The sequence below is a fragment of the Mya arenaria genome, chromosome 8 (assembly GCF_026914265.1).
Source record: "Mya arenaria isolate MELC-2E11 chromosome 8, ASM2691426v1".
Classification (NCBI taxonomy): Eukaryota; Metazoa; Mollusca; class Bivalvia; order Myida; family Myidae; genus Mya; species Mya arenaria.
This window is the reverse complement of record NC_069129.1, coordinates 19,822,864-19,834,977: the sequence shown is the minus strand read 5'-3', so window position 1 is coordinate 19,834,977 and position 12,114 is coordinate 19,822,864. Positions and strand designations below refer to the sequence as shown.

Sequence of the window (12,114 nt, the reverse complement as noted above, 5' to 3'; positions counted from 1 at the left end):
TCCTATATACGCCATACCGAACATCAAAGTCTTTAGCAAGACCGGTGTCCATCTGAAGAGTAAATCTGTATAATGTTTAAATGAAACCAAATAATGTCGCCTGGAAATCACATGAATACAGAAGAAACATGTCTACGATTTACATGTGTCATATGCTCTATTTTATATTTTTGACAAATTGATTTAAATGATATTTCAAGTGTCAAGATCTTAAATACAATATGACTATGAAACTCCAGCAAAACGATTACAAGGGTGGTCAAATATACGATACCTGTATAATATCGGACTGATTATACAATGAAATGCATTTTATCTCATCTTTGAATCAACAATAAGTGGATTTATTTTTAATTTAGTTTGCTCGGCTTTTCAATAGGCAGCATCACAGTATTGAGACTCATTATGCGAAATTCCTACTTATATATATTCTCCTCTGAATATTTTACAAAGTAGTTCATCTGGTAAATATTAAAATGTTTCAGCATGGTCTGTAACACAACCTATACGCCATCAATAGGAATAGTACTGGCTATTCAAATATGTAAAACAATTTCATAGACCATTCGTTACATCCGCCTTTAGTCAATATAAAATCAATTCCATTGTTATACACCATGCCTCGTAATTTTCAATTAACCTTTAAAGCTGCTTTTGTATAAAATGACAATGTTATAATTAAACGATTTGCGAAACACATCATATCTGATCGTAAATGATGAAGTTCAAGGCTTTGTATTGTTCATATCCATGTGTGAATTTGATATTAGATCTGTTTCGTTAGCAATTTTAATATTTCAGAGTAAACACTTTCCATACTGCAAAAGTTGATGTAAAAATGGAATTATATTTTTAAATGGTTATACGAAATCGAAACGGTTTTGATTTAAAATAATTGAAACCAATCATTCCTCTCATCACTCAACGGCTGCAAAGAAATATGCAAACGCAACAGAATTTATGAAATCAAACATGTTATATAATCAATCTATATTACAAAGTTTGGTAAACGACATTATAATTAAAATCCATTAAAATGTACATTACATTGTTTGTGATTGATTTAATTGATATGATAATTTGCTATAAACATCATGCAAGCAGTGGCAAAATGTGATATTGAAAACAAATAGTACAATATGTATTCAATATCAATGACTTAATTTTAAGCCTTTTTTCACATAAGTATTAAAGTCAGGTTTCACATTATGCCTTATATCATATGTTTGCACTTTTCATATTTAAAAGTAGCAATGTGTTGAGAAAATAATCAAAAGTCGTACGGAAATAGTTTCTTTCCAAAAAGAAGAAACAAAGAGAGCAAACTATGACGTAAAGAGGTTTTCACACTCATGGCAAGACGGTTGCATCGGATGTTTACGAAAGATGAAATTTAGTAAACGTTTTGGTCCCGGCATGGAACATTTGGCAAGCTTGTTTTGACTTGGCCTAAAGTTGGGTGGATCTATTGGTAGTCCTGGGGTCTTGTGCAGGCGGATTTGACTCAGTATTCCAACCAGAAGTTCATCTATGTGATGATTAAGAGCAGCGGACGTTTCACAGTATTTAGAGTTGTACTGTTTAGCTACCGATCTTGCCTCTGAAATATAAAATACCAATATGTATTAGTATATAGTGTTCTTAAACTTATTTTCAAACGTGACCAGGCCAAATGCAGCTGTTTTGACACGTTCAAATCGATAATTATAGCAAAACTTAGTAAATGCAATAGCCTGGCATTCCAATGAACTCTAGTTTACAATACAGAAGGTTTAGTAGCCTGATTTCCTCAATACAACAATTCACAGGATCTTTTTCAACCATTCTACGTTGATTTTGTGAAAACAAGACGTTTTGGTTTCCTGGAAATCACATTCTTTGATTTTCTTTACTGAACTTCATCATTAATTATTTACAAAGTAACATTGAAATTATCATGGAAGTACATTCCATATCAAAGAAACCCTTAGAGAATTGGAAATACTTCATACGGTTTGATTATACCATATTAAGTCACAAAAATACCATTACTAATGGCATAAGGCAAATTACTAAAAAAGAGGAATATTGAAAGAAATGTATTTAACGAAAAAAAGGAAGGAGGTATCAATACATCATGGTTGGTCGTTAAACTGCTGTAACAGAGTGTATGGTCGATACAGAAAGTGAATTCAATTGTCATTATCAATCAAACAATATCTGCATGGTTTATTGGTACTGATGCTTTCCTTTTTTATTATGAAATATATGTTAAACGTCAACACATAATGATGCAGAATAAACGGTTTAAAAGTCATAACAAATGTCAGTCTTTCCCTTTTTCACTTGTACTCGATATCAAATAGACACAGGTTAATGTATTTGGCAGAATGAAATGATAGAACAAAGGCAATGTGCAAAATAAACCTTTCACATGAGAAAAACAGTAATTACCTTCTCTAGTGACCTTACGTTTTCTCACAAGGTCGATCTTGTTGGCGATGAGAATGGTAGGTTTGTCTTTAATGTCAAGTTGATGGCGAACGTGGTACAAAATGTCAACAGCAGCCTGATAACTCGCCCGGTCTGTGATCGAATATACCACTGCAAAGGCATCAACAGATCGACTGGAGAACTCCTGTAAATTAAAGCTAGTGAGTATGTGTATTTGTATCTCTTACATTCTCTGCTATGAAAAGAATTTGGCTGGCATTGAGAAAAATGTACCATGAATGACGTTAAACGTGTGTTTAGTTAAAAACAAAAAAATGTTGCAATCGTCTTGTGTCTGATATATCTTTGCATTTTGTGAGGGACATCTCTACATTCATTCTTAAGTTTCTAACTGTACAGTTGTAATATAATTATGTTTCCCGATAGTACATTTTTGCAATATATTTGTGTAAAAGCTCTCGTTACAAATGCTTTTCACGTATTATTAATCTTGCACGACGATTTTGTGATTTCATTGTGGATACAATGCATGCAAGATTTATTATAAAAATGAATTGAAATAGAAATACAATTAACACAACTGCTGAGTGTATATTGTTTGGATCAAAACGAAAAAAAATCTAAAGTTAAAAACATTTCTATCATTTGTATTGATCAAACTATAATCTCACAATATTCTGTGAAATACGTTTGAGATGTTGTTTTCGATCTAGTAAGGAAAATGAACTGTAGGATAAAGTTCTTGCATAGACAAAGTTCTTTTTTAAACTGGAATTTGAATTGCTATGTAATACGCTTATTTAATGTCGCTTGCTCATACAAGTATAATTGTCTTCGTAAATAATTGAAAAAAAAGAGTTACAGATTGATCGGAACAAAGTAATTAGATAATGCATGGGTATGAATGTAGATCTCTAAAATTGGATGGTTAATTATTGAAAATAGAGTAAGGCAACTTGGTCTTACCAAGTGTTTACAAATGTGAACCATAAAAAGTCAATTTCCCCACCAAGATGTCAGACATACCTATGCATAATACTAGAGGCTTATATTGTTTTATTTATTTGCCTGAGGTAAAAAAAATTACCAGTTCTACTTTTATTATCAAGCTATTCTGATTTGAACAAACTGCTAATCTGTATAAAACAATCCAGAAATATATATTAAGAATTTAAGAATGGAGTAAATGATTACCACAAACTGTACAGAGAAATCAAAGAATGCTTATGTTTCATATTTTTTACTTTTAGTTACTCATTGCTGTGTATCTGTAATAACTGTTATATTTACATGAAGTCATATTTTAACTTAGAAACTTTTATTTCAAAAAAAAAAATTGGAAGTTTTGTAACTTTATGGGCGATCCTGTGAATATACCTGCCTTAATCTTAATTTTTATTTCATTTTAATTGTAACTTATTAAAATTTATGACAATATATTCCTTTTATGTTATTTTTATTCAATCAATCTTTAATAACTTAACATTTTATAAATGTTAATCTTAAAGGGGCTGTTTCACGTATTGGCACCAAAAATTATTTTTTTCTGTTACGAATCTCAGGACAATTATCTAATAGAATGTGTTACGGTTTGATATCATAATTGTTAAAAAAGTACCAAAATGTAAAAAAAAAAAATGTGTCGGAGACCAGGTTCGAACCCGTGTCGCCAAAATTGCAGTCCAGCGTCGTACTCACTGAGCTACAAAGGCTTACTCTAATCGGGTGACATAATTAAGCTATACACCTACCTCGGTAATATCACGTGATAACACCGACTAGCCAATCACGCATAAGGAATGAATTCTACCTGGTAGACATACCCAGTAATCTTTTTTAATGGAAACATACGAAATAACTGCTAAACTTAAATAAATTGTAAACTATGTGGTACTTCAGTTAGTAAGTTTCAATGCATTGTATACATCGGGTCAGAGTTTACTACAATATTATTTAGACGACAAAACAGGAGGTGCCATCCTCAAAACCATTTGAAGGAGAACCACGCGTATTTACCTGCGATTTCAGAGCCCCGTCAACAATTTTTATTGTTGACTCTTCGGAGTTTAACAGGACCGTCACGTGACGATCTGTTTCGTCGTCATCTGAAGCAAAAACATTTTTGAGAATAGGAAACATAGTATCAACATAAACTTGTAATCACTTCATAACACTAGTTTCAATTACTGCTTACTAAATAATGCATTTTTGTAAAATGTTAATTACTGAAAACACGATTATGATCGTGTTTTTAATAGCTGAAAACGGAAAAAAGATTGGTGAGTGATATAAGATTCACTGTGATTTACACTCGATTCATCAGGTAGAAATACCGTGTTTTCTGCACCTTTTAAAAAAAAAAATCTGTATCCTTCATAAGAACCATTGTTTTCAACATTTATTCATTTTTTTCGTTATATTAAAACAATTGTATTATGTTTGGTAAAACTTTTTTGGGAGTATATGCTAATTCTATACTAATACTGACAGCATGTCATTTATCTACGCAAGTGCAACTGTATACCCTTTGTATTATTTATGTCATTTCCAAGTAGATTATATAAAAAAAATGTAAAGACTCCAATCCACACTGCGAAACTTATTTCTCTAAAGTATGTTTTCATACTTTAAACGAGGCAAGTAAATAAAGAAGGATGTTTATAAACATGTTGGATTCAAACATGACCTTTGGGATTAAGACGAATTCTTGGAAGTATAGTTTTTTGACACCCATATTTATGTTTAAATGACTACTTATAATTGTTTGTCATATTATATTGCAATATATTGCAGTTGTGTTAATGTCGGTCATAGCATATGCTTGTTCTCCTCTAGGTTTGTGTTTCGTTTTACAAGCAGATTGAACTGTTTAATACTTTCTTTCTCTTTATAGTTTAATACAAAATATTTCATATTTTACTATTTAAAGGTATTACCATTAATGCCCACGTTTTATCTGCGGCCGTTAAATTTGCCTTTTATAAAAATGTTTTACGTATGTGTGTACTAATCAAGGTCATGTCATTCATTCCTGAAATATATGAAAAAAACAAGGAAAGTCAGTGGAGTGATTATGCCAGTCTGATCCGAATTTTATTTCTATCCTTTTTATTTTGTATGCCATCATTTGTCCACTTCCTTCCTGATTGTTTGCGCTATGTAAGGAATCTCAGGACTTGATTAATGTTTATCTTTTGTCTGTGATTCCTAGGAATCCTACAGCGTTTGGTAGAAACGACATACTTGTGCAAAACTAAGTTGCAGGTGAATGCGAAACGTAGATAGGGGTTGACATTTACCACTTTGTTTTCTTTCTGGCTCACTAGAAAATTTCTACACGTAGCCAATCATTCTCCTTTCACAAAGTATTTTAGCAAGATACTTGGTATGTCTCATCTAGTCTCGAATTGGTGATCTAAATATAAAGGGTTTTACACAGTGTCTCCTAATTATTTACTTTACTCTGCAACTATTTAAGGCTAACATAAGTATGTATAGTTTTAAACTTTGACTTGTCTTTGATTAATCTATGAGACACATCGAATATGTAATATGGCCATAGTTAGCCATTAGGAATTTTAACATCACATATATAGATAAACATAAAGTTCGTTTTGGATGTGCAGTATTTCGCTATTTACTTTGTTTTACCATCTTTACTGCGACCAATGTTTATCTTTAAATTCTACATCAACACAAGTAAATATATTATAGTATGTATGAATATAATTACTACATGTTTTGGATGTGTCTTCGAATTTCCCTCGTAGTGATGAATAAATTACAAAATAAAAGACGTGATTAATTTATCTGATAATATATATAACTTATGTAATAAATACAATTATGAATAAGTATTTCAATATTCATGTGCTAACATGCTCATACGCATTTAGATATCAGGTTATTATATACCAATACGCCCCACAGAATACACGTGTTAATGTGCTTATACGTCCAAAAACTTCAGGTTCTAATGCTGGACAGTAATTTCCATTTATATATTTATATACATCGTGACAATGCTAAATAAATATGACAAATATTTTGTTTACTAAATTAGCTGCATGTCTAGATAATCATGTTAATATCAAAGCTGATGACAACAAAGATAACAAAGTAAAAGCTTTAAAGGTTGATATGTACGTATTGTTTAACACGAACCATTTTTCATGATACTTGTGTTTCATACCAGGAATTATTGTTTAATTATACAAATGTCAGATTGTTTGTAGCATTTCTCACGTCAAATTACTATGATAAAAAGGTTGCAAGACACAAAGTGTACGTTAACATGTTTTTGTACAGGTAAATATTCCGGTTGAGTTAAGTATTTCTTTATAAATGTGTGCTTGTAGAGCCGCAGTTGTCCCTCGTGCAATCGTGCATGTAGTTCTTAACTTGTAAATAACATATACCTGCATGATGTACGGCACACATATAAGTCTACAAGTACATATACCAGTTCCATGTAGGTTTACAACATCTCTTATAACTATCTAATGATTCGAAACATCGAATAATCATATCTATATTCCAGTTTTTTATGTAACTTTAAACGCTGTCATATCAAATGTTAATGAATATATCGATGCTAAATAAACCATAATTTGCCTTTAATATATTAATATGTGTTTGCTGTATCATAGGAATATGTTGACGCCAGTCATATCTTGTGTGCGAATGTTTCAAACGCTTCCATCATACGATGTATTATTTGTTTTTTATACTGTTTAAAACATAAATTCACGCATTTACACATTATGTTAATCAAAGTACGTTTTCAAAGAAAGATTATTCTTACAGAACGTTACATTTTCCTAACAGCGCTGATTAACCATTGCCTCGTAATAAAATTGTACAGAATGTACGTGCCTGAAATTATTATTTATTGTTTTAATGTAGGAGAAGATACAAACAGTTGTAAACAATAACATGTACCTGATTACCTTAAACATTTAGATACTTACAGGTGTATAAACATAGACTGTATTATTGGCCATGTTTTGTTTTATTATTTAAAAGTAAGTACATGTAATATTGCCTCTAAACATGACAAACATTTAATCTCAATATATTTGTGACCACCTTTCTCTGCTGAAAATGCTTGTTATGTAACAGAGCCGGAGATAAAACAACAGTATAAATAGCTCAGTATCCATCGAGACCGCCGTTATGAACATAGGGCTTGAACATTACCATTCTTATTATTAATGCCCCGGGCCTGGTTAGTTTACAAAATTATATGGCGGTAAGCAGAAAATATTTATAATATTAATGAACTCGTTGTTGTACCCCATTTTGCCGAGGTAAATTACATTAAAGCTGAAACACTTTAAGTGAGATTTATAGCTTAATGCTTTGGTTGTCAAATGGAACGATAAAAGGGAAAATGCTTGTTATTTCAAGCTTGATCGATGTTGAATTAATATTTTAATTCCGCTGCCAGTTGCAGGGCGAAGGAGACAACTTATTGTTCAGTTGTAGACTTCAGCAAACTAAATATATGTGCATATGCTTAATTTAAACCTATGTACAAAACAGATACATCTTTACATTCGAATTCCAGTAAAAATGGTTAAATCAGAGTAGAACTATCGATTTCTTTCTTACCGTTATCTGTTTCAAATGCAACGAACTCCGATGTCATAAACTGATTGGTCAAAGATGTTTTTCCAACACCTTTGTCCCCAACCATGGCAACTTTATGAATAATTGTATTCACAGAAGATCCCGTACCGTCCGCGGTCCCACTGTCTCGGGATTGCGTGCTGTTGATTCGCTGTATGCTGTTGTTGTGTGATCTAGCTCCCCCATGCTCGCTATGCATTGCACTCCCGGTGGAGTTTATACTATTAGAGCTCCGTTTAAAAGAGTCCCCTCTATTCACAATGCCCCCCTTCGATGTTGTTTTAAACGACCGCACTCTTCGTAATGGCTGTTGGTCAGATGGTTCCTTCTGTTTATAAATATTGTCGAAAGATACGGACAGAAAATTCGCCGAAGGTGATGGTAAACTGCTTCGTCTTGGTCGGTCAATGTCAATATTTAACAATTGTGGCCGGGGTCGGTTACGGAATGAGCATGAACGTCCATGGTGAGCTGCTGGGTTTAAACTTGAATGGCAATTATCTCCATGTTGAGAGTCTCGCAGTTGCATTCTTCGTTGAAATAGTTGGTTTTTATCGGCAACTGTTGGCTCCTCGTGATCTGTTTTGGTGTCATTTGTAACCTCACGACATATTTTAGGCACACTGAGTTTTCGCTCAATTTTATCTTGCTCCATCATTACTTTCTTTGTCATTCCTGTGAGAAATGAACGTCAATTCACAGCATCTTTTAAATTGAAAGAATCCCTATGAACCACGACATTTTAACTATGATTTTTTTTTATTGTAGTTTGCACACTGTAAAAGTTTCGTTAATAATTCCACGATTATTTAATTCATTAAAACATCCTCGAATGTATTTTTATCAAGGTCATCGTAACCTTATGTCTTTAGAAACAATAACAATCTATAACTGATATTTCTTAGATCAATACTCAAACTAGAAGTCTCTCCGATAGAAGCTTCGTTGAAACAGCATCACAAAGATGTTATACCACCAGAGAGATCCGCCTGTAATAAATGAATGCTCTACAGCTCAATGGAGATCACGTGGTTTCCGCGACTAGTCAGACTCAGCGCGCAATAATATTGCATGTAATATCGCTTTTGTACTCAAGTCTCGAGAAGCAAATGTTTGTTGTATAAGACATGAAAGATGCTGATGGGTGTATGATAGCTACATTTCGTAGGGTTTTTTTCTGTTCTGTTCGTTTTTCTGTTCGTTTGCAACTTGTATAATTCAATAATAGTTTAGGTATAACATATATAAAAATATGTTGTTTAGCCTATGTGTAAGTTTTGTTTGTTGTCCTGCAAAGTTGTGTGTCTTATTTGTTGTATGTTTGTTTGGTCTTGATTGTTGTAAACAGAATCTCTGGTCAATTCTTGGGCTCGTCCCTGTAGGTCCCATTTTGGCTGTAAAGACATGTTGATATCAACACAGATAAATTCTACGTTTACCTTGTCTATAATTGCAATTTATGACACATAAAATAAAGTGAGACACCACTAAAAATACAAAAATTAAAGCTTATGGATGCAAACATGTCCATATTATTATCGATGAGCATTGAGAGTACATTTCCCTGCCATAATGTCTTCAAAGGCATGTGAATATTGGGTTGCTTAACATGAGGCGGTCCAAATCCAACACCAGCAAAACACGCATCAAAATATGTTTCCGGTGAAAACACAATTTATCCTAAATGATTTCATATTCTAGGCAACGTCTGAATCACACAGTCAAGAACACATGTAATCCTTTCCGAAGAGCAATAAATGTCTACTAATATTGTACTTTTTTCACAGGATGATTCATAACCAATTACCAATATCGTGGCGTACCGATAAAACTCAGGTACAGATCATGTATTTCCAAGCAAAGTGTAGTCGAAGTTAGCCATGGGAAAATTCTCATTTTTCAATTCAGCTGAATTTTTCAATGTTATTATTCTGATGGTATTTATCATGGATATAATTTCTGCAAGATAATCTTTTCATTGCTTTTGTTGACTGTTAGCAATAGCGAGGTCTAGATTTTATTTTCAAGATAGCAGTTATCGAATCAGTGACTGTTAAGGATAACCTTGACATTTTAAAATATCAAATTAGCGCAATAGTCAGAACGCTAAGATAAAATTGTTCAAAACAAGTTTATTTATTTAATAAATCGATATTGACCTGATGACCGCAACATGGCTTTATGACAATAAAATGAACACTGTAAAGTGCAACGCAGATGTTTAAAATTGTGTTCATTCAACTTCACTTTTAAACCCGTATGCTATTTCATATATGTACTTGTTGTGTGACGTCGGTGTTTACCGGTGATGTCCAAAAACCGATTTCCTTTTTATATATTTGACCCATTAAAAGGTTTATGCTATCTCCGGTATAAAATTATACTTTGTGTACATAACGATTCGTATTTTATAAACCAAACTAGGTAAAGGTAATATGAAGTGTGTGCTTTTTACCTGTTTGATGAAAATATTTATAATAAAATGTTAAATTTAATTCCGAATCAGAATAATACAATAATGTCAAGGTTTTGAAAAACATAACATTATTTTCCAGCACGTTTATGAAATAAACTTATGGCTATAAGTTTAAATAGAAAACAGTGATATCTGATAGAAGATTAATCCTCTATATGTTGTTTTGACACCATGTACCTAAATACACAGATTGCAATATGCCTGTACACAATATATGACAATATCTGCTCTTTAACAATTTGACATTTACTGAATGACAAGTTTCGACAGTCTCCGGAATATTAAGTACAACTTGCTATAAATGATTAGAAAATAATGTTACCAGAAATACTTTTATTGTAAAAATGTCAATCATTGACACAATTCATAGGATATCAATTTATACGTAAGGATGACTTAGCTGTTTTATTAGTTTTCTAGCAAAGCACCTATTTACGAAAAAATCCATTTGATATTTGAATTTGTAATTTTAATGGTTTACTGTATGTTATCGCATGTATATCAAGTGTTACCAGAGAAAATTATTTAAAACATGTACTGCTAAGGGTGCATTTTGACGTTTATTCGTCCAGGAAAATAAACTCATAATTTCGATACAAAACACACTCTTACTTTACATAAGAAAGCTAAATGATGTATGGGCCTAGCGAAAGCTATTGCTTCAATGCCGATCCGTGTTATTTTCATTAATATCTTCTGTTTCTTTCAACTCCTTCTTTCCGACCTTAAGGTATTACCTTTTAAAGAAAGCGCATTTAAGGCTATTCTGTTGGATTTGGAATGTTTTGGATTTGTATTCACTTGTTACTTGGTGCGAATAGAAAGCTCGATTCTGAAATAATACTTTTCTGTAACCTTTCACTCGAATACAAAAATGATGTTTGCTGAAGAGGTCAATTTCGGCGAAACATCCTATTCGGATATTGAGTTCTTTAAGGCGACATAGCAGTATATGGCCGTACCAAACTGATCTTAACTTCGATGGATTTACCGCGATGATCACCAATGACCAGAGACTGCTTGCGTCTAGTTCAAAACAATGTGCGATAAGTGAACTACCTCTGCGATGAAAACTCTCAGCAAGGTACTGCATGCTTCTTGCCCTTACAATGCGCGATGAGGGACTTACCCCTGCGATCTATGAATGCTCTTGGTTGGGAGCTTATTGATTCCAGCTATGCGCTATACGGGAACTAGCCATACGTTCAATAAACACTCCATTCGGAACTCCTCCGCCATTTTTATCGAAAACAACCTCGGATTTATGCGGTACATCAGTGAAAGTAGTCCATAAAATTTTGAATTATATTATTAATGAAATCTAGTGTTTTGGCTTGTATTTGTAGATCTAAGTTTATATTGATTGTTAGTGAATTGTATTATTGCAAACATTATACAGATTCCTAAGCGTTCAGTCATTCAGTTTCAATGCTAAGTTAAAATTACTACCCGATTTACTTGCATTGTAGTTGAAGTTTACCGATTTCGGACATTGTAAACCGTCCATATACATCCGAGGTTGTTTTCAATAAAAATGGCCGAGGTGCTTCTAATGTCAACACTCCAGACTGGAG

At 32.7% G+C, this 12,114-nt stretch overlaps 1 protein-coding gene across 1 annotated transcript; it reads right to left on the bottom strand.

Moving 5' to 3' along the window:
* Window positions 1-945: 945 nt before the first annotated feature.
* LOC128244643 (GTP-binding protein REM 1-like) lies at window positions 946-9,064 on the bottom strand. The gene is made up of 4 exons (XM_052962664.1): window positions 8,047-9,064; window positions 4,450-4,538; window positions 2,434-2,617; window positions 946-1,600 (listed from the first exon to the last, which is right to left on the bottom strand). Exons 1-4 carry the CDS (start codon window positions 8,735-8,737, stop codon window positions 1,326-1,328), a joined length of 1,239 nt encoding a protein of 412 aa, XP_052818624.1. The 5' UTR covers window positions 8,738-9,064; the 3' UTR covers window positions 946-1,325.
* Window positions 9,065-12,114: the final 3,050 nt, after the last annotated feature.

Excerpts from the sequence above, each read along its gene's own strand:
- LOC128244643 (XM_052962664.1), bottom strand. The coding sequence starts at position 8,737 with ATGACAAAGAAAGTAATGATGGAGCAAGATAAAATTGAGCGAAAACTC. Across the intron at positions 4,539-8,046 it reads TGCATTTGAAACAGATAACG|ATGACGACGAAACAGATCGT; the intron begins GTAAGAAAGAAA and ends TTTTTGCTTCAG. Across the intron at positions 2,618-4,449 it reads ACGGGGCTCTGAAATCGCAG|GAGTTCTCCAGTCGATCTGT; the intron begins GTAAATACGCGT and ends TTTAATTTACAG.